Here is a 27,118-nt window from a genome sequence, read left to right on the forward strand (position 1 = left end):
ACTGTGAAGGAGAATGACACCAAAGTTGGTGAAATAAGTCAAACAGCAGCATCTAGAGGACAGTAATGGTATTGCTGGCGACCCCACCTGTGTTAGTATGGTAAACCGAGAAATAATTTACATAATTTATCAACTGTACACATTGCTGTTACTTTAGCTTTATTGAGCAAAGCAACATTTTCTCATTAGGAAAATAGTCTAATTGTTTCCTTTCCAAAGAAAACAAAACCAAAACAAAAAACGAAACGAAACTCCCCAAGGGAAGGGTGTGGATTTTTGTCTGGTTTTAGCTCTTTTTATGCATAAATGACACTGTGCATCAATTACAGCTGTTGACTCTCGTGGCCATTTATTTTGGCCAATTGAAATCCATTGAAATCTACGTTCTTTTATCAATGGATTTAATTGTACCATTTGTGTAAAACTAGTTTCATTCCTGACACATAAAACTACGGAAGCATATTGCATTCACGTAAAAAAAAAAAAATCTGTTTTTTTCCCCTGAATATTCTTCTTATAATTATTGGGCTTTGTGTATTTTTTACAATTTTTTTTCAGTTAAAAAAATAAATAAATATATATATATATATATATATATATATAGATATACACACACACAAATACATATTTTTGTTTTTCTGAATATTTTTTCTTTTTCTGCGTAAATCTTTTTTTCTAAATAAAACAGAAAATTAGAACAAAAATACGCACACACCAAAGAAAAACCTTAGCTCTCCCCCCAAAAAATAAATTGTCAGAAAAACAGGAGTCATAAAACAAAACAAGGTGGTAAATGTGTATAAGCATTACATGATTTTTTTTTGTGTGATAAAATCATACTGGCAAAAACTTTTAAGAAAAACTAATGAACTCTAAAAGCATTGAACTGTACAGACTGCACATAGCCAAAAATGCCTTACTAACAAGCCCAAAGGTTTTTAAAAAAATAAAAATAAAATAAAAATAGCCTCAATGGTAACTTGATACTTCATTCAGGCAAAACCTCCTTAAAAAAAACTACCGGATGAAAACTTTTGAAAAACGACAAAAGCAAAAGACCTCATTTGAACCTTTATTATCTTGTTCTTTTCCACTTTAAATTAATTTCCTCTCCTTTTTGTAACATCTGAAATAAATGAAACACCCTGAACAGGAGTGATAAAGACCAACTTAATTTAAATTGATACATAACATCCAAAACAAAACAAAAAACAAACAAACAGTAAAAGATAACAGCTACTGTCTTTAACGTGTCTGTAAAACACTGTTTCCAGCTGAGCTTGGTATGGTAGGATTTTGGGCATTTGAATAGAAATGCCTTCAGTTGGTTGCTTTGTCTTAAAAACAAATTATCATTAAATTGCATTTAACAAAGAAAAAAAAACATGAACAAAAAATGCTGCTAAAAAAAACAACTTAAGAGACATATACAATAGTGCCATTGTTTTTGAACTTTTCAGCTATCACAATGTCTGGTGGTCACGCACGCACATACTCCTCCCCCCCCCCAAAAAAGCCAAGCTGTCAGATAAACATCTATTCACTTCCCTGACTGACGCAGGTAAGCGTTCAAAAGCAAGTGCACGCATACACGTTTCAGATGAATCTCTCATGGACAAAAAAAAATACAACATTCAACATTTTAGCATTAACACACACACGCGCACACACCCGATATCGTCACTTTCTTCATCCTCCATTCGGTCATACCGTCAACGCTCCTGTCATGCACACACAAGGCAGGCAAGGAGGGCACCTTGAACAGCGAGTAAATAAGTGACCAAAGTCATCATTAAACATCAGGACAATATAGAATAACAACCAAGTTGATTTCTTTTGAGTAAGAAAACAAAAAAATTACAATAGCGAGGTCAGTGTTTGAATGGGGAACAACGAAATCTCTACAAAGTTTCTCTTCAAACCGAGACAACTGATGTACAATCCACAAGGAGATAAGAGTTTTGCTTGTCAAATGTTAAGAGCAGTGTGTAACTGGTGTGTGTGTGTGTGTGTGTATTGTGAGGGCAGGTGGGCCAAGGCCACTGCTGATGTAACATTACAAGTCGTCCTGTAAGGTCGCTGTCGAGTTGTGGAAGGATTTGTATTGGATGAGTCAACAACAAACCCCAGAGGCATATAGTGCAAGTTTGGCTAATGTTTAGGTTTTTTTCTTCTTCTTTTTTTTTACCGTGGGCCCCCGTGTTGATGGCATTTCCACCAAGGTAGAGGTGTCGGTACGGAGTAAAAACGCTCCTCTACTTCTCTAAAAAGGTCGCCACTGATCCAGTTGAAAGTGACAGCGAGGCCGCTGTCGACTCCCTCGTCCTCCTCTCGTCACTTTCTAGCTTCCGATCATGAGAACCTATGAGAAGTACACCGGGTCTAAGAAGGCTCAGTCTGCAAGTCGTCGACATTAAATACAAAAAGATGAGGGGTGGGGAAGGTGGGGGTGGGGGGTGACAACTGTGGCACACAAAGAACAGCGAGAGCTAAACGCGTCGACATGTGGGACTCAGCTGAGCCCGTCTACAGTACATGCCTGAGTGATCGGGTCGTGGAGTAAAAAGACGGAACTACCCAGTTCAGTCCGAGAGTTCAACTCTCCCTCCCTCCCCCGCTTCAAGTTTCACTGTGGTCTTCATTTAACGTTGATGGATTTCATGTGTGAAATAAAGAATGTATTGCATGTAGCCTGTGTGACGGGCGACCAGTGTAGCTTCAATTCACATCATTTGTGTGGAAATAAATACAGCGTGACGTCATGACGATGATTTTCAACATGATGGCGTGTCACCTTCAGATGGAGTCGGCGCCCCCTCCCAGAAGGTCCCCCGGCAGCAGCGAGGCCGGGCTGCCCATCTGATGGCGATCTTCAAGTGCTGGCGAACCCCACAGGCTACTACCGGGATACCCGGCCCCCCCCATACCACCCCACAGACCTTGCCTCCCCGCCTCCACCACCCCGGCGCCACCCACTCCGGCGCTGTTGCCGCTCCACTGGGTGAAGATGCCCAGGCCGGGCGCGGCGGGGGCCGAGTGGTCCGATGAGCTGCCTGTGCCTTCCAGGCTCTGCCACGTGGATTCGGAATGCCCGGCTGCCACGGGTACGGCCGTCCCGGCTGTAGACCCGCCCTCTCCGCTTCCTCCCCCGCCGCCGCTTCCTCCCACTGCAGTGAGGTCACAGGTGGCCCCGCTACCGTTAGTCCCCACCGCAGATGATGACACAGGGGCGGTGCCAGACCCCGTGCCGGCGCCTCCGCTCCCCGAGCCTCCAGCCTGGGAATGTGCAATGTATCGGGCCACATCCTCCTCACTCACAAACTCGGCCAAGATGGTGGTGTTGCCCAGAACGCACCTGTTGCAAACAAAAACAGTCCATCGCAAACAACGCACACACATCTTGAAACTGAGACCTAAAGATCAATCTTTGGTCTTACATGTGGAGGGCACTCTGGGCTTTGGCCGCTTCCTGTTTGGAGCCGTAACGGATAAGTGCGCTGCCCTGGGTCAGGCCGAGGTGAAAGGTTAGCAGGGGGCCATGCTGCATGCAGATGGTTCGAAGCGTGGAGCCATCAATCTGAACAGAGGAAAAACAACAGGCAGTGAAGGTCAAGATGTGAATTTAAAAGGGGAAGTTAACTTAAAAAAAATCTTGACAATATGTTCTATGCAGCCCCACTAATCTAAATACGGTATTCTGCTTCATATTGCAAAATCCAGAAGGCGGCCATTTTGCCACTTGCTGTCGACTGAAAATGACATCAGAGTTGCTCAGGTCTCAGGTAACACCAACCAATCACAGCTCAGCTTCAGTAAACAGGTGAGCTGTGATTGGTCGTTGCCTGGAGCCCCCCTGAGATGGATAAAAGCGGCTGGATTTTGCTTCATAACTCATATTCTTCAAATGTAACAATCAGGTGTCATGTTTAGACTAGCGAGGTCTCACATAAAATATTATTACCAAGAAATGTTTAAGGTTGACTTGATCTTTAAAGCATTTGTCTGACCGCAACAGTCGGTGCTGGTGAGCATACCTGCGGTGTGAGATTGCTGAGCACCAACCAGCAACTTTCCCGAGAGCTGCCATCGCTCCACGCTGAGCCTTTATGGAGACAAAGACAGCAGCAGGATAAGAAAGAGACCTCACCATGCAATATGACAGGACAAAAAGCCATTGGATCTTACCAGCGGTGCCTGAGCCGCTGCTCCATCCCCTGCCGGCCAGTCGAGGGGCACCGCCAGACCACGGGGTGGGCGAAATCTGCTTTTGACTGGCTAAGCCTGGAGGTGGGCGGGACAGCTGCGCCTGGCTGCTGCCGCGATTGGCTTTCCAGGACTTGTGCCCAATGGGCTCGGGGGGCCATCCGGTCTTATAGTCTGTGTACTTTGCTGTTAAAAAGGTAAGACGGAAAGGAGGCTGAAGATCTGAAAGGACTTTATACCTCAGAGGGCGTGTGCGTTTGTGCTTACCTGAGTTGTGTGCGTTGTTAAGGGGATCTGAGGCACTGTAGGGCCAGGCACCAGGTGAAGGCAGTAAGGTGTTGAGGGGAGGGATGGAATCTGCAAAAAAAGCTCGTTGGACTTGATTGTGTTGAATTCCATATTTCATATTTCGCTCATTAGCGGCGAGCTATTAACTAAACATGCAAACATATACAAACACAAAAAAAATTAGCATTACTCCCTATGGTACGACGGCGTATTAGGGCCAAGTATACTTTTTTTTTTAGGGAGGAGGGTTAATATTCAGAGAAAAACTCATAAAATTACGAGAAATAAACTCACAAATTTAGGACTTTATAAAGTGGCATATTTGCAAGAAAAACAAAAACAAATGAGCTTGCAGATTTGCTAGAAAAAAAAAACTAGAAACTTGCGAGAAATACAAATAGAGTAGCGTGTGACGAGTAAAGTGTAAGAAGAAACCGGTCTCCATCCTGCCTTTTCATTTTATAAAGAGCGTTCCATTAACCACCAACAAATCTTCACTTTAACTCCTGGTGGACAGAAGCCAGCACCTCGTCTAGACTATAATTACGCTACGTGTATTTCTCGCAAGTTTCTGAGTTTTTTTCTCGCAAATTTCCAAGTTTATTTCTCATACATTTACGAGTTTTATTCCTGCAAATTTACCACTTTTAATGTCGCAAATGTGAGAGTTTATTTCTTGTGAATTAATTTTTCTCTCTCGCAAATATACAACTTTTAATGTCGGAATTCTGCAAGTTTATTTCTCGTAAATTTCTGAGTTTTTTTAAAAAGTGGCAAATTTGCGATTTTATTTCTTGTAAATTTGTGAGGTTTTTTTCTCTGAATAGTACCCGTCTAAAAAAATATATACATATTTAAACATGGCCCTAATACGCTGTCGAACCATGGCGTTCCGTGTAGACGCCTCGAAATAAGAACATCTAAATAAAAGCAGTGCTCTTATTTAACAAAATTTTGGATTTTGCGACGGTTAGTCAAACACTGAGACCAGACTGTTGGCTTAATGGAATTGCAAAATTAAAAAAAACACAATAGCAGATGTTCAATACCAGTATTGTCTTGTAACAACTGGTGCTCAGTGTCATTGAGGCCGGGAGAGACAGCGTTTCCCATCATGCTCCCTGGCGTCATGTAGGGGTCCGATTCGGGGTCAACCCGATCGATTCCTTTCCAGGGAACACCAGGCTGAAATTCTTGAGGAAGAAGAAGAAGAAAATATGAGATGTTCATCAACAGTTGACATGCTAAAATGACTTAAAAGAGGACAAATCATACAAAAGTTTATCAAGTGTGAAATTATAAAAGTTTTGCTTTTTTATTGTGTGAGTAAACAAATTGTTTAGATCATGGCCCAATGGTACGTCACACGTATATATTTGATGAAAAAAAAAGTAACAGATGGTAATTAAGACACCCGGCAACTGTTTTCATAATTTGTGGGGGAAAAATTGCGTAATGTCTCTTAAAAACTCCTATAGCGTCAACTCCAATAAGGCATGTCAAGTAATTCGTGTAAACAGGATTGCATAAAGCGTCATCACTTACCAGGGGGCCAACTGGCCGTAGTGGTGGGCTTGGTACTCATCTTGCCAGGGGTGCGATGCCAATTAGTGTTGCCTTGCGCATCTCCGACAATCATGTCGTACTGTGAGTAGGGTGAGCCCCCCGGCATCTTCATGGGGGTGACAGGACCTGCGCGGCAGTTTGTATCAATACCACAACACAACAGATGGCTAAACAAATCGCTTCATATGCAACAAACACAGGAGACTGTCATTCAGACTCCGCACCCCGCCCAAGTCTTACCATTTTTGTGGAATGCATTTTCAGATGAGGATGTGTCTGGGGAGGAGTGCCCCTCCATCATCCATTTGAAGCGGGATTGTTGACCTCCCATGTCCTTCATGCCTCCAGGCCCCCCCACCACAGAGCCACCCAGGTCCATACTTGTGAGGTTCATACCAGAACTAAAGCCTGTAGATAGATTGGAGGTCATAACATGTGACGACTGTTTACAACAATTAACCCAAAACATAAATACAGTGAACCCCCCCGCTACTGTATTTGTAAAAGGAGCAGACCTCTGCTATAAATATCACAATGTAAATAACAACCCCTAACCCCCGCCCTAAAATTGGTTTCAGGGTTTTTGTAGGTATCAGCAAATCTAATTTAATGCTTTTTTTTTAATGCCGTTTTAATACAACTTAAAACTAATTGAATGCCTACACCATACGTCATATAAACACACACACATAATTGTATAGCTGTTTATATATTACTACCCCTTGTCAACCAATTACAATTTTTAATCATAATTCATTGCCTGATTTCCATAGTTGACTTGCAATTAATCACACCTTATATTGGTTACAAATGTACAATAGTTTTTCATATTTGATAACATAAATGTGGACAAATATGGTTGGTTACCAAATGCACATGTAGTCGTATATTTTAGTTCATTGATACAGTAAGTCTATATTAATTCATAATTGTAATGAAAAACAAAACAAAACACTTAACAGTTCAAAGGAATGTGAAACATTGAGTAAGATTTATGTTGTGGTAATTTTCTGCCTCTAGGTACCATTAAGGTTTCATGTTGGACGTTGGCAACAGGAATAATACATTTTTCTTTTCAAATTCAGAGCAATTAGTATTTAAACATGAAGCAACTGGTGTACGCCAGGCCATTTTGTTCATTGTAAATTACAACCAGTCCCCACAAATATATATATATATATATATATATATATATATATATATATATATATATATATATATATAAATCACAATTAATACTGCTAAATTGTGTTATAGTGGCTCTTTTGCACAACGTTGTGTGTGAAACAAAGAATGAATTACATCAATTGTATTTAAATTTGATTGTCTCTAGACATCGAATTCAATGTTTTTAATGCCATTTAAGCTAAATCAATTTAATGACTTAATGTTTTTTTATGAACTGCGGAAACCCAGTACTGTAATTGCCTGTAGCTACCACATGATATTGGCACGGCACTGCTTTTGTCTCAATGAAGCTTCTCCGCCAAAGAAAAAGCAATTAGGCAAATTTTCAAATAGCAAACCGCAAATACGCAGGGATTCACTGTATAGAGACATGGCCCAAACGACAAGGTCGGGAACGATTACTCACTAGAGTAGGGTCCAAGCGTTTTCTGATGCAGGTCAGCCACAGATCCTGCCAGGCCCTGGTGGGGCAAGGAGTCTGCCCCGTGTAATTTGGCACCACTTCCACTATGGTGGGAGGGAGAGAGCTTCATGCTGCCACCTAAACTTCCGACTTGCTGCTGCTGCTGGCGTTGTTGCTGGAGTACTGCCATGATCCTGGCCAACTGCCAAGGCGCACAAACAAACAACAATAAAATATAAACACAAGTCAAGTAAAGAAGAAAGCCAGAAGCAGATTTTGTCGATAAATGTCCTCACAATAGCTGCAAAACGTTGTGTGTGTGTGTACCTGTTGAGGGTCAGCTTGCTGCCGCACATTCGGGTTGAACTTTCTCTGGTTTTGCAGCAGCTGCTGCTGTTGTTGTGGCTGCTGCTGTTGCTGCTGGAGGAGGAGCTGACAAGCCTAACACAAACATGATGCCGATTTTTAAACCTTTGCACTACCAAACATTATCGACAATGTCTTCTGTGCTCGTTCTCACCAACTGAAACTGGATGTGCGGTGGGTAGATGCTGCTGAGCATGGCTATATGCTGGGGGGACAGCTGTGGAGGGAACACGCCGCCGCCGCCTGCCACTCCTCCCACGCCGCCAACACCCCCCACGCTCCCGCTGGGAGGGGGCATCTGCTTCAGCATGGAGCCTGGCACCTGAGGGGAAAGACACGATGTTACAGGTTACCGCAGTCGCGCTTCACTACTGAAACCAATGGCAAACATGTTAGCTTACCGATGAACTCTGTTTCTTTTTGCTGTTCTCATTAGTTTGTGATATGTCAATTCAGTCAATGAGTTCAATTCTCCACAAACAAGAGGTCAGGGTTGTTTTGAAGAGTGATTATGTAATCTTATCTGATTAGTTTGTTTTTGTGTTATTGCATTGCCTGTCATTTCCAAATTTTGTGCAATTTCCCATCCAATTACTACGGAAGAGGATTAGGGCCAGTGAAGAGAAAAAACCACAACAGGGTTCTCCCTTTATTCTCTGAATTCTGACTTTAAAGTGAGAATTCTCACTTTAATCTCAGAATTCTGACTATAAAGTGAGAATTCTGACTTTGTGACATAGGGCTATGAATTGTGGAGGGAAGTCAGAAAGTCAGAATTCTGAAATAAAGTCAGAATTCTCACTTTAAAGTTAGAATTCTGAAAATAAAGTCAGAATGCTGCCAACCCCCCCTTCACTGACCCTAATCCTCTTTTATAAATTACTGTCATGGCTAAATTAATAATGAAAAAAAAAACAGGCTTAATTGTGATGTGATTTTTCCAATGCATAACCAAAATAAATGTTGCGTCATGTATAGGAAGAAGTCTTAGAAGTGGAAACGGTATCTGCTGGAAATACACAAGCGCACCTGAGGTGACAGGAACTGATGAGGCACTTGTGCGCGTATCCCTGGGGACTGGTTCATGGGTGGAACATTGGGCTGGTGTCTGGGCTGAGACATCCCTCCACTACTGCCAAGGAGACTGTGGCCACCCTGTGATCCAATATCAACAATTACATTGAACAGAGAGCATCGAAGCGTTGGAAGTGAATTTGCGCGTTTACCTTGTGAGCACAGAAAGCTACACAGAACCGAGTCTAAGGATGGGAGGACAGATACAAGAGGAGCAGATATCTTACTTGTCTAAAGGGGATAGTGTGATTGAAGAGGGAATGGGGCTTGTAGGCAGTAGTGGGTGGTGAGAACAGAGAGCAAGGACCGTCCTCCCCAAGGTACCCATCCTGATTGTTCAAAAGCAAGGTCTGCCCAAGGGACAGCCAAGGGGGAACATATTTGAGTGTCACAGGGGAAGAGTGAGACAAGGAGGGAATGGAGGAAAAGGGGCACCATCACATGAGGAAGAAAAGACTATGTGTAAAATAATGATTCTGATCTCATTACAGACATGCGGACATACCTTGTCGTAAAAAGAAACAGGATCCCCAGGCGTTGCCTCTTTGGAAACGGGTGAACGATAAGCCATGCTGCCTCCCCCTCTTCCTTTCCTCATGTCTCCATTGTAATCCATCATTCCCATGGCTCTTTTGTCCATTTCCATCTTCTTCTCCTGGAGAGTGCCTGAAGCCAGGTCAATGTTCAGACCGCTCGGATCGTCGTTCTGTCCAACACAAAAGGATAGCATAAATGGTCATCTGTTAAGTGTCTGTATGTTTTGAGTGAAAGGTGATACAGCATATAAAATGTCTATACACCCCGGTTGGCAAGTTTTTGGGGATATAAAAACAATGACACCCAAATTAAAACAGTAGCTTTTTCCACTTTTAATATAACTTGTACAACTCTGTTAAAAAGAAAGCTTTTAGAAGGTGAAAGTAAAAATAAACAACTGAGATATGGCGGTTCCACCAGTGTGCACAACCTCTTGTATCTGAGGATCTGGCTGTGCTCAGAATTAACCAATCACATTCAAGCTCATGTCAAATGAGTCAACACATATCGATGACTATTTTTGTGCTTATAAATAACCTCAAATAATGTTCAGTTATTCTAGTAATCTAGTAGTCTTTTCCTGACATACTGTTAGTCACATCCGACATGGCCCACTAGATTAGAACATCTTTTACAATGGGGCACCTTTTAAGTCAAGGTATCATCGTGTGTGTGTTTAAAAAAATGCCTTACCAGAAGCCCCATATTAGAGAATTGTCTGTTGATTGGGCTCATCCAGGAATCTCCGCCAACCTTGAGCGGACCCTGAATAGGAATGGGTTAAATGTGAGCAGGATTAAAGATGGATAGCTGGATCGCGTTCAAAGAAACACAAAGGGTGTGCAGTGCTCTTAAAAGTACAACTAAACCATTAACACAATGAGAAAAATCTACCCAAGACAGTGACTTCAAATTGATGAGATAAATGTTCTACCCACCTTGTTGCTAGGCTTTTTGACATTGTGGCTCTGTCCCCAGCCGCCATTGCTACCCTGTCCCCAAGATGACCCACTACCCTGGGAGCCGGTGCTGTTCCACATGCTCCCGCCCTCCTCTTCGTCCTCCCAGCTCGAGTGACGTGAAGCTGTCACGGAGCCCTCTTTGTCCCCCCAGCTGTCTTGCATAGACTTTGATCCTGTTGAACAAGTTCAGTATTGCCGTCACATTTCAACAGTATAATACAGGTTTACTGCTTAAGCACTAAGCACATGTGGTAGTGAAGTATCAACATCTTACTGTGGATGGTACCCAAAATCACATTTTGTCTATCACTATACTGTGTACATTCTAACCAGATTTGATAGGATTGGATGGAGGGTTTCCCCAGCCAGTTTTCCCTCCAGCATCACCAGGTTCTCCCCATCCAGAAGGTGCATCTGCAGGTTTCGCCCAAGCAGCTGTGCCATTGTCCATTGTGGGACTAGCTGGAGGTGTACCACCCCAACCCGAGGTACCTGCTGACACACACACAGGCAGCTCGCTTGGACTCTTGCAAACATAGCAGTTGTGGCCAACTTCAGTTGATTGTCATCATGATCATCCTGTTTACAAGAAGAAAGTTGCTGGTGTCTCACCCATTGGAGAGGCCTTTCCTTGTCCATGACTAGTGTTGAAGTCCCTGCTGGCTCCAGGTCCTGCAACAGGTCTATTAAGCTGCTGTGCTGGAGGTGGAGGTCCCTGTTGTTGAGTTTGACCCTGACCGTGTGGCTGTTGACCAGCTGGGGCGCTGTTCTTATCCCACAGATTAACCGGCTTGTAGTTGTAATGGGTTGGGTCTCCCCATGCTGATGTTCCATCGTCTATCTCATTTTTCCTGCTTAAAGATTGCGGGGACGGATCTTCCCAACCACTTGGTTCGGATCCACTGCCACCTAGTCCGTGACCAGCAGGGATAGGCCCTGAGGTCCAGCCTGAGCTTTGGTTCTGGGCTTGGGAAATTGGTTTTCTCCCACCACCCCCTTGCATAGCCCCTTGGTCCAATGCTTGCTGCAGATGTGGAGGCTGATTGCGGGGTTGCGATTGTTGCTGCTGCAGTTGTGCCTGTAGGCCTGTGATGGGGCCTGACTGGCTGTTTGGCATCTGGTGCATTTTGTTTCCTCCACTCCAACTTTGATGGGGCTTGGACCCACTGATTCCAACTGCTCCACTCCCTCCCGCCCCTGTGCCACCTGCCCCCCAGGATCTCTGGGGAGCATCCTCGTCCCAGCTTCCCCAACCGCCCGCACCTGAATCCCCACCTGAGTTCCTTCCTCCATTCTTCGGTTTGTCTTCCCATCCTGCCCCACTATTTGATTTGGACTCCTGCTCACCCCAGTCCCTACCTGCCCCAACCTTCTGCCCTGAGCCCCACCCACTCCCTCGTCCTTCCCCACCCATTTCTTTCCACCCTACTGCTCCCCTCTCATCATTTCCTCCCCAGCCTGGACTCACAAGGTTACCTTGTTGCCCCAGACCACCCCAACCGCCCCCATTTCCTCTATTGGTTCTCCATTCTTCGTTACCCCACCCTTTGGTCTCCTGATTATCCACAACACCCCAGCCAGTGGCCTTTCCTTGCTGGTTTTGACCAAGTGAGCCTGAAGCCCCACCAGTACCGGCTGAGATCCCTGGACCAGATTGCGAGACGCCGAGATTACTCATGCTGGGGCCGGAAGGTGGTGGGGCTCTCCCAGATAAAGAGGCCCCACCACTGCTACTGCTGCTGCTGCTGGTCTCCCAGCCCTCCCCAGAGGAGCCAGCAGAGGAAAGCAAGGGAGGGTGGACCCCTGGTCCATTAGAATCACCAATTCTGGGTCCAGAAGAATACTGAGAAGAATTTCCCGGATGTTTTGAAGAGGTTGACGTGAGTGCGCTCTTATTGTGATCTGCTTGATTACCAAAATCCCAAGCTGTGTTTTGTCTGATCTGCGTTTGGCCCCAGCCTGTGTTTGATAGTACCCGTGGATCGAGATCGGGACGGCTGAGCAGGTTCTGTAAGGCAGCTTCAGTATCGGGTGGCTGACGCCAGGGTCGACTGCCATTAGGTTCCCTTTCACATCTGGAATTCCCACCACTGGATAAAGATCCTCCCCGTGCTCCGTGTCCTCCCTCACTCCATTCCCCCGTTTCTCCGTCTCCCTTCTGATTGTCCCAAGCTCTGTTCATAGCAGTTGGGGTGGCAGGAGGATTGCCAGCTGTGCTGCATCCGCTACTGCTGCTGTTACTGCTGCAGGCTCCTCCCATGACTTCTCCAGGATTAGCTCCAGCAGTGCTGGAGGAACTCCCACCCCAGTCAGCACTAGACACCCCTTTTTCCACTCCAATTCCTGATGTCCCCCACCCTCCCTGAGATACCCCAGTTTGACTATCATTTGCCCCATTTCCAGCACTACCCCAAGTATTAATCCCACTAGAGGACCCCGGATAACCCCATCCCGAGGACCCATTGTCCCCCTCAGCAGCTCTGTATGGCCCCATGCCTCCCTCTCTGCCCTCCCATCCATCAGTTCTTGAAGCACCCGTTTTGGATTTAGATACAGGGTAAGAGGGTTGGCCTCTCCACGAGGAAGAAAGATTGTGGTCTCCGCCACCTCCCATTCCTCCCGCAACTCCTTCCTCTCCTGCAATTTTTGGTCCCGCTGATTCACTATCCCACTTCCCCCCAGCCATCTCTCTGTCTCTAGATTGCATTTGGTGAAGTTGGTGCTGATGAGTGCTTGATTGATTCACAGACAAAGCTTGGTGACCCGCTAGCACCCCGACTGCCCCAGCCTTTAGCCCTACGGAAGCAGAGTTGTTGGCAGATAAAGTCCCTCCAGGGCCCTGGTGATGAAAAGACGATGGACCCCCTTCCACTACACCGCCGGGCCCATCCTGTTGCACCAAGGCAGGCCAGGCTGAAGGGTTGGCATTTGGATTAAAGTTGGCACCCGCAATCCCACTGCTGCCATCGACGAGGCCACTGGCATCATGGCTGCCTGGCACAGCGGCGGCTTTGGAAACTGAAGAGGACTGCTGTGATACAGGCCCGGCTGAAGCTACTGCATTTCCTCCTCCAAGAGGGCCCTGGGCGGCAGCCGTCCCCCAAGCCACACTACTGGACGACTGCATACATTCATTGGGCAAAGAGAACAAGGAAGTGGATGAGGATTGGTTGCCAGAGGCACTAGTGCTGTTCACAGGCATCCCGTTGTTGCTGTTGCTGCTTCCGCCACCACCGCCTGCAGCCACAGTGAAAGAAGCTCCTCCTCCATCACTTCCAGCGATGCTGGGCCACTCTTCCAGGTCGTTCCCATCTACAATCACCTTCTCCCTGCCCTGAGAGGAGGCCTGGCTGCCTAAGCTTGTGCCCCACATGGAATTTGCATAATTAGAAGTAGTGGTAGAAGCAGCAACTGATGATGAGGTGAGGGCCAATGAGGAGGTAGCTGCACCAGAATCTGAAATGATTAGAGACTTACTTGTAAACGGGACTTTCACACACTGATCAAGTTCCAATCAAACAGAGTAACTCATACCTGAGCCAGCAGCTATGTTTGCATTGGGGGGCTCCCCTCCTCCTCCCCCTCCCAGCAGCATGGAGGACAGTGGCGGCTGACCCCTTTTCAGTAGCACTTTATGGTCCTGCTGGCAGCGGAATCTCGGCGGCACTTCTCTCGGCATATAGCGAGCTTGCTGCTGAGGCGCCTGGGCCACACCTCCGCTACTTGTATTCCCGTTCCCTGTAACACTTGTGCCGCCTGTGGCAGAGGAAGAACTGGCGCTGGAGGTGGGCTGTCCGTTGGCCACAGCAAGGCGCTTGGCATTGTTACCACCCTGTGACTGGGCGGCAGCACTGCCAGGGCCTGAAGTGGCTGGGGATGGGGATGCAGAGGGGGTGGGTCCAGGGCTGGGGGAGGCAGAGCTGCTCTGAGTTGCAGGAGGATGGGCAGATGCCTGCTTGGTCAAATCTAGCACTGGATGACAATGCAGGGAGTAGGAAAGAGGCAATATGAACAGTTAATGATCAAGGTACGCTTGTCACATCTTTACACTAGGAAAAAAATCTTAACACAAAATACAAAACAAGTGGACACTATATATATATTTTTTTAACCAACATGCACATTTCCAAACATAAAAGAAACACCTAAGATCAGACTAATAATATAAATAAATGGTAGTTGAAAGAAGGAAGATAGAGGGCAGATGAGTTTTTTATTTATTTATATCAAAGTAATTCAACTTTAACATTATTGGAGATCTTACCTTTGTTTTTTTGTTCTGTAACCTAAAATGAAAAGGACAAAACAGTTATTATGCAATCCTTCCATTAAGTTGCAACTGGTGCCATGATTAAAACCCAATTCACTCATTCAAGTCATGATGAGGCTAATTATTTGTTTGAGTTTGACGCGACTAAAACCAAAGACGCCCACATTAGTAACAGAAGACAATAATGTCAAACACATTAAGTCACAGCAAAAATCTGTTTTTGGACACGGCTTATATTTTACGACGCATAGATTCATTTAAGCTCATCCATGCCCGGTACCTGTAAAAATATACACAACTCAACCAAATGAGACAGACCCTTGCAGGTCAAAAGGCAAGTTTCACATTAGATTCCATACAGTGCAAGATTAGGCAGCAAACTGGATTTCAGGTTCAAGGCAAAATTGGCTGCTCACTCCATTATATCACCCCAATTCTGAGGTTCTCTTTCAAGTGTGGTTTAGCAAGGATTAAAATAAAGTAAAATATATTTTGATCAAGGCCAAATATTATGAAAGTAAAAAAAAAAACGCTGTGTGTTTCAATATAGTCCGTGGTTTTACGGCATGAAAATTACAACAGATTTTTAATTTCTGATAAATTTTCGGAAAAAACAAGTGTCACGCAATGGATCTGAATGAATTTTGAAGGTTCCTCTAAATACACACGAAATGTTTTATTTGACGATGGCACTTCTATAAGCAATAATGCTACTACGTGACTGTCAGAAATGTTGTGATCAATACATAAACAAACACATTGAACATCAATGTACCTTCTGAGAGGCTTCCCTTTTCCTTTTTTCTTCTTTTTTCCTTTTCTTGTCTTCCATGAACTACTGCTCCAGTCGTGATACTCCTTTTCTTCTGTAGGATATTTAAAAATACAATAATTATTTGGTTAAACTTTGGAGTTGAGGCATGGGAGACCACATACATGTGTAAAGCATCGTATATGGGGGGATTTAAAGGATAAATGAGCTATCAGGTAGCAGAGCTAAGAATAATGCTTTACATTGAGGCCACCAACACTAATTATTATCCTCCCCAAAAGCACATACAGTAGCGTAAGCTGATCCCACTTATAAGTTCAACCAGTTGAGAGGGAGTCTTTAGAGTCAGTCATCTTGTCAGATGTGCTTTTGTCTTCTTCAGGGTGCATTAATATTCCATAGCAGCTGACACTACAGTGTGTGTTCAACACCAGAACACCAAATAATACCTGGGATGGTACAGTGCTATACAACAGTAAAGAGGACAAATGCCAACACAAACGCCAATGGCCATTTCTAACAATGCTTGCAATTCATTGTAAGCATTCCTCACACTCCTAGAAGCCAGGAATACTGTATGTATAGAAATTGCTCATATACCAATACCACAAAAAAACCTATGTTGGTTATAAAACCGAATTGTCTCCGATCACTACTGTACTGTATTACATAAAATATGATGCAGCATTATCTGTTAACCTTCCAGTCATTGTGGCACGAGCAGCTCGCTAATGTCACAGAGCTACGTTTTTGGAACGACTGTGCTTGGAAGACGGAGAAAAATATTTAGAGTTAATGAATGTCGATGAACCTCAACAAACCATAATATGAAGTGGATGGCGTGATGTTTATGTGCCTTTACGGGTTTAAACAAGCCATAATGTATGCTCTTCCGCTGGTGGCTAACAGGAGTGGGTGGAATTTTCTGAACTACACTCAAAACCGAGATAAAACACATTTATCAGTTGTCACCTATCTAAATAAAGTAGCTGGTCTTTGTTGTGTAAACAAATTGTCTTTCTATTAAGTGCACTGTTTAATGAAGCAAATATTGACCTCTGAATAAGAAAACAGAGCTAATGTTACCCATTGACAGCTACAAGTAGCTCAGGCTAATAGCATTAGCTTTAGCACAAAATGAGAAACATCGCACACCCTATAAAGACAACGTTGCGTTAAACGGATTTGCATTTGCATGCATGAAACGAAACAGTATAACGGCCAACAGACATTGCTATACTCACCTTAGCAATCACATATGAAGAAAAGCTAGCGTGCTAACTAGCTAAAGTGCTTCAGTGCGTTTTTTCTTTTTAGCTTTCTGAGGCATTCGTCGAAGCTACAAGAACAGCGACGCCTGAGCGGATACGTCAAATAAGTCAACTATAATGAAAACACACGCGCAACACGCCACAGGCTAGCAAAGAAGTAATATGGTTGCTGCCGTGTAAAGCAAAATATGCAGAAATGTTCAATTTCAAAGCGCTGTGGAGTCAGTCGGTAGACGGGCGGCCATTTTGCTGCTCAGCATGAAGAGTCTCCAATGGCCAGCAGCCAGTGGCAGCTGCGTGGAAGCGCTCTGACTGGCTGCCTGGAATCGGGAGGGATGCATTAAAAAAACAAAACGATTTTTGACCTTCATAAACTTCCAGACACTTGCTGAAACAAAGATCACATTTTTCTTGTAGGGGCCGCGAGGAGGGAAAACTCACAGGCTTTCTGGAGGAGAGGTTGGGGAGGTACTGTGCAGGAAAGAGGCAGAGGTGATAAAGTACTCCAGTAAAAGTACAGATACAGAAACAGTACATTAGCTGCAAATGTTAAAAAGTACAAATGCATTTTTATTGCCAATTATGGGACTTTTTTTTTTCATATAATTTGATCAATATAGCCTCGTATAGACATACCCCACTGAGTTTCATATCGAAAATCAATTAATTAAAATTATTAACAGTTGTTATCATTTAAAAAAAAAGAAGTTTTTTTTTCTCACATTTTTAATGCCAGGATTTACCGCTATGAAATGTCATGATTTACATGTGTTTTCTGAAGATGATATCTGCATTTTTGGATATACAGTACATATATTTCTCTCATATTGCTTAATATGCATTTTAAATGGAAACAAACATAAAAGCATCTAGTGTTTTAAGAGTTCCTCTCTATTGTACTGTTACAAATGGTCAATAAATCAATCAAGCTGTCTTTACTTTTAATGCCACTGGAGGGAGCCCATTATGTTGTTATCCCAAAGGGATCTGTTATATGATAGGAATATATCAAGGATATATAAAGTTTGACGGGTAGTTTCTTTTGTACACTTGTATTTTAGAGTTTGAAGGGCAGCACACAAATTGTGCAACTCACAATGTTGCTTTTACTATTATACACTTTTGTCTTAACTGTTGTGCAAGAAGTTTATTTTAGTGGGCAGCCATATCTGTTCTGTCAATGATTTTTTTTAAGTAAATCTACGGCAACGTTAAAGTCATTATAATCGATTATGATTTTCGCTGAACAAATGTAGGAAATCTTGTTCAGATTATATTTCCATTGGACTACCATAAAATGAGTGCATTAATCTATTGATTACATTGTGGCCTAAATTTTTAAATCATCAGTAATTTTTTTTTGTTGAAAATAGGACTTCCAATCCAAATAGAGTTGCTACTTTCAGCATGGGGGTCACAAAACAATGTTAAATTAGCTAGTCACAAATCATTATTCCCGTCCAGGCTACTGTTTTTTTTAAATGCACTTTTTATACAAAAAACATTTGTGTCTTTTTATTTGAGTATAGTACAATTCTGAACATTAAATTCACTGGAAATCATAACTAGGTAATAATTTAGATGAATTTCGTGTGTCAGTCGTATTGATCACTATCACCCACTAGGGGGCGTAATCTTACAAAAATGCACTTGGAATTTGCAATCAGTTTGCTTTACGGATGCTGTACCGTGGAAATAAATCATCTACATCCATTCATCCAATTCCTTGATTTTTTTTCCTGTGTTATTATTATTATTACCACCTGTCTTTATAGAATGATGATGTGATATATGTGAATATTTGTTGCCCTGCAATTGGCTGGTGACCATGCAGTCCAGGATGTAGTCCATTTTCTTACCCAAATATAGATATATATTTGTAATATGAGGCTACATGAAACAATAAAATTGTTAAAATCATTACTTTCTTAAATCTGTGTGATTTGACATGTAATACTGCAGCTTTTTAAACCACCTCCACCTGGTATGTGTAAGTCAATCATTTCCCACAATGCCTATATGGCCTGTACAATGAATCTTTTTTTAGTAGTGCAGCACATGGAGGGCAAATGAGTGATTGCTCGAGGTCTGCTGACAACACTTGCATCAATAGTAAAAAAAAAAACACTGACAGTTCCAGCTGTCAAATATTAACACTTTGGTGCAGCTGCTGAGCCCTGGGAGGACTGTAATTGATTGTCACACCTCGTCAGACTCACCGCCGTGTGCATAAATATGCATTTACACGCGCAGAAATACATTCCTTGACAGTGAAGTCTTGAAAGCATGCAGATTGCGTTGTGAACACAGCGGGGAAAAAGACATGAAATGGAAAGTATAGGCCAAAAAATGTGTGATTCAGGGGCACGGGTCAGTGAAATGCACTACTGAGGCTCCCCTGTGACTCATAATATTACACACTAGACATGTTCAGCCATGTTTCCTGCCAAGTTGAAACTTATCCCACGGTTAAATGGGTTTTAATTGAAAGAATTATTCACCACAAAATATTAGCAAATCCTTAATAATTGTACATTTCAATTATGTCAGTATAGCTTCTAAATTGACAATAAAAAGAAAAATAATGTAGCACATTTATAAAGGAATAAAATATATTGTATGTATATATATATTTTTTTGTTATTTTGGTCTTCCCTGATTTACGTTATATATTACTATTCCGCATGTTTGTTTTATTTTTATTTTGTTTCCACCCTCCAAATACAGGTACCAAGGGTCCTTCTGACTGTTTTTCATGTCTTTTTACATGCTCTACACCTTTGTATTGCTGAAGAGCAATAAACATGTATTTAATTATTATTATTATTTTTTTAATGTTTAGATGTAATTAGGCATGGCCAGATTACGGGTTTGACCGTTCCAATAACCGCTAATACTGGTACCTAATACTGGTACCTAATACTGGTACCTAATACTGGTAATGAGCTCTTCTTCTTCTTCTTCTTTGATTGGACTTCTAAGCGGGGCACAATTTGATTGGCCGCTTGCAGAGCAGAGTTGAGTAAATGAGCCACTTCTTTAAAATTAATTGCCTCTACGTTATTTTTTTCCAGAGGGGGAGGAAGCAAGACGAGACACTGGAAACATAGACGCCTTTTTGCTCTGTTGATTAATGAGCATCGTTCATAAAAAAAAAAGAAGAAATAATAATAATAATAATAAAAAAATATTATTATTATTAATAATAATAATAATAATAATAATATGATGATGATGCCAGCAGGTACTATTTAGCCCCAAGCACAGCATGAGTAGCCCATGGGTCTTGATGGGACACTGTGACTTACTAAGAATAATTTCAACACAAGCAGAATGCTAGCATTTATTTATTTATTTAAACCTAACATGGCACATGTTTCTTCTGTACCAAATATTATATATATATATATATATATATATATATATATATATATATATATATATATATATATATATATATATATATATAAATGTGTTCATTGGGGAGAAAATGCTGATTTTTTTTACCCAAATATTTCATAAAAGATCATTTTAGAGCTGTAATTTTTGTTTATGGTTATCATACTGTCAGAATCTAATCTTGGCCTATTGCGTAATATGAAATGGATAAGCATTTTTTTTTTCATCTCGTGTGTGATAATTAATCTCCAATTCTCCATTCTAGATGTTCTGTTCCCTTCAGTATCACTAAACTGATACTGTGGCCTTGCAATGCACTGTCAACGAGAAAGTGAAGTGGAAAGCTGCATGGGTTTCAGTGGGGTGTTAGCAGAGACAGGAAGTGAAGGTGACTGGCCCAAGAATGTGTCTGCTCCCCGGCTCCGCCCACAGGAAATGCCAATCTGGCCTGCCGGAGTCTGCAGTGATCAAAATACTCTTAATGGAGACTGGAGACTGAATTTGGTTTATGACGGAGGACATGATGGATGGAGTGATGGCTGCTCTCCGTTTAGATAAGGTGACGTCTGATGACTTTTAGAGGTGTTCTGGTGGTCCGCCTGGGTCAGGGGCCGACGACTCTGGGCCCGCTGAAGACTAAACAGTGAGCGCGCATTCCAGAAGCTCAAATTAATCACTTTGCAGAGAAGGCATGCACAACAAAACACAGATGGGAATATATAAAATGCTGCTCCATTCTCTCATCGCCTTGAAATGTACGGCATTAGCTTGGCCCGCTGTCGTCTTTGCGTTTTGCGAGCCCCCGTGAGGCTTTTTCTTCTCTTTGCTCTCTGTCATTATTATGCTGCAAATATTTCCACCGTACCCTTAATCCACCGATGTGATTATACAACGCCGTAAGTATTTCCAGATACTTTTGGTTAGACCATGTACGTTTATTTCCGAAGTATGATGTAAACGACTTGTGAAGGCCAAGTGATGGCCGCTCACTGTTCCTACAAGAATTATATCCACTGAGGGGAATGCAGCCTCCAAAAGACAGTGAAGAAATCAAGATGTTGTTGAATTAAGACAAAATGATTACTTGTACTGAATAACCGACATGACCTCTTGCCAGATAATGCAACGTCTAAATCTGTGATATATCTACTCCCCCATTGTTGCATAACAACAAGCACAGTTGGGAAACCAAATGCGGGGAAAATGAGGATAAAATGTCATGTTTATTGTTATGTTAGAGTTCTAACCTCACTCTATTGTTTTTTTCCCCCTGTGTGTATGAAACTAGCCAGGCTAACTTTTAGCTCGCTAGCTAGCTAGCTAGTTTATTGGTAGCAAGCTGATACGACATGACATGAATTACAACTTTAAAACTTTACTAAAAGAGGGGGGGGCACCGGGTTCTGCCATTGTCCAGAGTACGGTGAGGAATCCTGGTAGTTAAAGTAATGTATTTATTTTTTTTAAATCGTTTTCGTAGGTTGACGCAGCTGTTTAGCGCGTTGGCTACATAGCCTACGTATGTACACTAATGTGCTTTCAAAAAGCATTTTGGACAAAAATGGTGTGAACTATAAGTGCGCTGCATTTGCCATTTACCATTATAATCAAATTGGATTTCTCATTTTTTGGATTATGATGTGTTTTTTAGCAAAAGTATAAGTATAGCTCATTCGAATTGATTTGAGGTTAAATGGTAAACGAACAGCAATTGCAGATTTGGCGTACGAGTCCCGGCACTATGTAACTCGAAATGACTGTATTAACTAATTCTGCTCAAGAACATGCAAATATTATGCAAATATGTGTTCATATGAGATGGAGGAGCCTGTTTTTGACTGGTCACTCTGCTTTCGTCATTGTGTAGCGTGGCTCGAACCGAGTCCGTAGCCACAGTCTGAGTCCTTCATCTGCCAGCAGCTCTCCGAGTAGATGCCACACACACTCCACCACACAATATGTACTCACGTGTTCTTACAAGCCTCAGCACTGACACACACACTCACACGCGTTGTAGAAATAAGAGCCGCTACGCAGGGTGGAGTCCATTCTGCTTCCTCAGCAAATCCTTTATTTCTGCTTCAAAGCACCACTGCAGCATTTATACCATTTGAGATATGACATTTTTATAATCCCACGGAATGAAAATAGTAGGGTTAGATATGTTATGCTAGGATGAGTATTTTTCTAGCACTGACAAAAAGCTGGAAAGATACAAACAGTCAAGGGAATAAATCAGTTTGTTTTTTCTTCAGGGAGAGCCCACTGTTGTACAAAATGGTACAACGGCGTATTAGGGCCACGTTTGAATATTTTTTTTTCAGAGGGCGGGGGCAATATTCCGAGAAAAACACTCGCAAATTTGCCACTTTATAAACTCGCAAATTTACGAGAAAAAACTCAAAAACTTACGACAAATACACGTAGCTAATCATGTGAGGATTCGTTGGTGGTTAATGGGACACTGTTTATAAAATCAAAAGGCAGGATGGAGACGGATTCATTCTTAACTCACCGCAGCTAGAGCGACAACACTTCCTGATCAGCTGACTAACACTATCCAATCAGATGCTAGCATACCATAGGTAAACGCAAGTGAATGATGGAGAGCAGCAGATTCGACACATCAACTTAGATACTTGTACAAAAAAATACCAAAATGTATGAATGTGTCAATAATAATTCTGGAAACATAAATGTACAAGTAAGTATACATTTTGTAACAAATTAACTTAAATGATCGTCCGGGTGTGGACCTGTTGCTGGCCAAGTGGCCGTACACAACGGTTCAAAGAGCGAATGCTTAACATAATATGGTTCATCTATGCTAAAGCAATTACTATCTCCTTATTTGGAAACCCGACCTAAAAGTATTGGCACAATCAGTGGAGTAGTACGCTACGTGTATTTCTCGTAGGTTTTGGAGTTTTTAAAAAAAATATATAAAATAAATTCTAAATCCGCAAATTTAAGATTTTTTTTCTCGCAAATTTGCGAGTTTCTAAAGTGGAAAATTTGGGAGATTTTTTTTTTTAAATTTGCGGATTTCTAATTTGCCACTTTATAGAGTGGTAAATTTGAAAGCTTTTTTTCCCGGAATATTGCTCCGCCCTCTAAAAAAAATATTTATACGTGGCCCTAATGCGCTGTCGTAAAATGGAGACATATAGACACACAACAAAGGATAGAAATAGTTAAAGCAGAGAAGATACTGTCTGCGAGTTTTATAAAGTCACCTGAATTGATTTATTTATTTTTTTGCCTGCCTGATGTTATTCTTTTGTAAAAACTATTAGAAAAAAAAAAAAGGACATGGTGGGGCACAGAGAAACCATGTGAGGAAAAGCACCCAAGGGGAGCTCATCTACACTAACGATACTTTTTGGTGAAAAATTGATGTAATCATGGACAAAAGAATGAATGTGATTTTTTTGGTGTGTTTTTATATTTTGAGTCTAATGAGATCCAACAGAAGAGCTGTATCAGAAATATCATCCATCCATTGTCCTATACCGCTTGTCCAAGTTGAATGGCCAGTTGGAAAGCAATTTGAATATAAATAGAAGAAAATGTGTTCTCATCCCAGTATGTAAGAACTTTATCAACCAATGTCGTATGTACTTTATAGGAAATTCCCGTCACGTCTGTTTTCATTTTGTACACCTCCCCCCGTTATTCAACCTTCACATGCATTACATACATTTTAAACTGGGATGCGATGCTGATTAGCTTCCTGACTGGAATGCCGCCCGCCCCTCAAACCGCAGCAATGGGTTCCTCCTGGAGGGCCCACCAGTGGGTGGAGAGCCGAAAGCAGCCGCTGTTTGTTTTGCACTGTGTCCTTATTTCCGTGAATTCTGACCTGACAGGAAGAGTGGAGGGTGGACGGGACAATGGACTATTGTAAGGCCGCGCTTTATGTGCTTGCAAGGCTTAAACAGGAAAGGGCGCCAAGACGGACACACGCATACACACTACCGTCGTGTTGCTGTTGCTATGTCTGCATACTCTCATCAGACTCACACGCAATTCTTAACTTCACATCTCGTGGCAACCTAAAGAGATCACTTTCCTGATGTCCGCCATTTTGAGAACTATTCGTAAGATTCTGGACTGCGGCTGACCCGGTGACCAATAAGAGCAAACTAAGGCATGCTGTTCTTGTGCCAGGAAGACAAAAATGTCTTCATCCATTAAAAAAAAAAAATCAGCAAAGAAAAATGGCCATAAAAGGGGTGGCAAGCACAACTGAGATTACTGTAGTAATAAATTGTAGGCTGAGTTATGACTCCTAAATCAACACATTAAAACTGTGGTTTGGTATTTATTTTAATGATATTTTACGTGTGAACCAACACAAACTGACTATGTCATTAGAATGGAATGGAAAATGTGATAACACTATAAGATATAAGGATGTACTGAATATACATTTCTCACACCAAAAATCATCCACTTTTTTTTTTTTTTAACTATGATGTCCATATCTAAGCCTGTGACCTTGACCACCTTCAAGGCCAAATGATTGATGAGCCCTGTCAGGAGATCCAAAGGAAAGATGTAGAGGAAGGGAGGCTATTTGCAGACAAGGAGGTATGTGGCAGAGCTGTGCTGTTTTCCTATGTTATGTGCACTTGCGTGTGCATGTGACTGCGCTTGAATTAATCATATTGTGAAGAGACGCCTTCCTGTTTGGTCTAATTGGGAGGAAAAAAAAGGCTGTCGCTGCAGTGCGCATATTGTGATATCGTGCCAAATTGAGTGCGTGTTTGTCGATGTGAGACGCTTGTGACGTTGAAGGTGTGCTAAAATTGCTACTAAGTGTTGAATGTTGAATGGAACAAAATACAACAGTGGTTCTCACCCATTTCATACTAGAACTTAAGAACAACAACACTTTTTGTTTGTTTGTTTAAAAATAGCCTCTGAAAATACATGGAGAGTAGGCTATGTTACATTTTTGAACACAGTTTCAAATGAGTTTGTCATACTGCTAGCTACAGTATGCTAGCCATAGCATCCGTAGCTGGGGGACGCCATATTTGTTTACAGAGCGGCTAGTGATCAAGTGAGTAACATTTCCTGACTCTTACCCAATATTATATGTTCTATGAGGGAACTTTGTACGCCTTATCACTGTTCTGAAAGAAATATGAATGTACAGTAAATAGCCTACATGTATTTATTTATTTATTTATTTTTACTAGCTGAGAATAACTGGAATATACCAAAAGAGTTTAACACAAACACACTAAGCAAAAAATATTATGCATCTATCCATTTGTTTTGTACCCCTTTTTGTATATAGCGGCAAAATAGCATACTGATATATGACAATGCTAATGGCAGAGACCTGTTTTGAGCGTAGCCCTTCAAAAGTGTTGGAGCCTTTATTTTTTGTTGTAGACAGAAACATTTTGAGGTTGACATCACAATGTGACTATAAAAAGGGATTTCACCTTCATTTGAGATTCTATTTATATTTGGAAGTGATCCACAAAGTTAGCAGTTAGCATAATTTGTAAAACAACAACACTAATGGTTTCTTTCTTTTTCATAACATTCAAACCGTGGCCAATGTTTGTGCAGTGGCTCTTAATTATTTTCCATCTCAGAGCTTCACAATTGACCTATAGACAGTTCTCTGATTTTCTTGTTGGTTACACCTCTAACAAGCTGTCTTTCAAATTTGAAGCTGAGACTGTTTAGTTTAGTTTGAATATTTTGTGTAATATGAGGACACTAAAAAGCTGCCTGACACAAGTCCAACTTTTGCTTACACATAAAATGAAAAGGTAAATATAAAATATAATGGGAACATATGTATGCTAGCTGCTAGCATATCATTATTAAAATTACGATAATGACATACTTGATGCAGCTGCAATCTACAACCACAATAATAAATAGCATAATTCCTAATGAGTCAAGCATTTGCTCGTTATGTACCATCTATTTTTTTTTTTTGATGCGCAATTCAATTATTTGCCTGCTTTTTAGCATTCACATAATTAATACTTCTGTGTCAGAGAGCATTATTATCATTGTAAAGCTGTCCTTTTTGAGACACCTCGTGTAACGAATCCCGTTGCATTGTGCAAAATGTTACGCAATGCATGGTGGGGACACAACACATAAGAATTGTACGCAATGATGACATCATCAGAAAGAAATGACTACTAAGTCAACTCACATCTTAGCACATCATTTTCGTAAATATGAGTTGTTTTCAACACTTAAGTGTCAAAAGATCTGTTATGCAATAGCTCATGATCTGTGTTCTAAACTGACTTCTTATCATCCATTGTATAGTCATTGTAATTGTAATATATTATGAGTCAAAGATTGTATTATTACGAGTCACATCGTTTTTTTTCCCCCTAAGCCAATAGTACTACAAAAACATGCGTTCGGGAGATTGTGTGAATGAAAACATTTGTCGTCCACCCCCAAAATAGTACATAAAAATACAACAACTTGTGAATGTATAATTGAAAACAAAAAATCCTTGATGGAGGAAAGAGTGCAAACAAGCACCTTTGTCCACTGCAGACTCCCTTGACGGACATTTGGTTCCAGACTCATGAAAAACACAGTAGCCGCTGTTATTCTTAGAGTTCAAATTAGCACGCTAAAAAGATGGAGGGTTTTCATTTGAAGCAGTCTGGTTTGCGGGGAGCGAGCTTCAGGCGGCCATAATTCCGTCTGGATTTTCAATAAAAAAAAAATTGTCCTGAGAAGGAGGATATTTATTAGGATGTAAATCTGCTTTATTGATGCCCGGTGATTGACTGGAGAGCAGTCCAAAGTGTAGTCGGT

At 41.9% G+C, this 27,118-nt stretch overlaps 1 protein-coding gene across 3 annotated transcripts; it reads right to left on the reverse strand.

The window, feature by feature from the left end:
* Positions 1-1,059: 1,059 nt before the first annotated feature.
* tnrc6ba (trinucleotide repeat containing adaptor 6Ba) lies at positions 1,060-17,197 on the reverse strand. 3 transcript variants are annotated; one of them, XM_077550398.1, is made up of 22 exons: positions 16,874-17,197; positions 15,633-15,723; positions 14,852-14,873; positions 14,122-14,559; positions 11,200-14,043; positions 10,918-11,079; positions 10,564-10,760; positions 10,319-10,390; positions 9,594-9,794; positions 9,316-9,438; positions 9,044-9,169; positions 8,169-8,336; positions 7,976-8,089; positions 7,652-7,850; positions 6,298-6,465; positions 6,037-6,183; positions 5,541-5,684; positions 4,471-4,560; positions 4,186-4,389; positions 4,035-4,102; positions 3,438-3,577; positions 1,060-3,355 (listed from the first exon to the last, which is right to left on the reverse strand). In XM_077550398.1, exons 2-22 carry the CDS (start codon positions 15,687-15,689, stop codon positions 2,797-2,799), a joined length of 6,243 nt encoding a protein of 2,080 aa, XP_077406524.1. In that variant the 5' UTR covers positions 15,690-15,723; positions 16,874-17,197; the 3' UTR covers positions 1,060-2,796. The 3 variants fall into 3 exon arrangements, with proteins under 3 accessions (XP_077406524.1, XP_077406523.1, XP_077406525.1); XM_077550397.1 differs by having other exon boundaries at positions 10,918-11,082; XM_077550399.1 differs by lacking the exon at positions 9,316-9,438 and having other exon boundaries at positions 10,918-11,082; positions 16,874-17,196.
* Positions 17,198-27,118: the final 9,921 nt, after the last annotated feature.

Source organism: Vanacampus margaritifer, chromosome 18, assembly GCF_051991255.1.
Source record: "Vanacampus margaritifer isolate UIUO_Vmar chromosome 18, RoL_Vmar_1.0, whole genome shotgun sequence".
Classification (NCBI taxonomy): Eukaryota; Metazoa; Chordata; class Actinopteri; order Syngnathiformes; family Syngnathidae; genus Vanacampus; species Vanacampus margaritifer.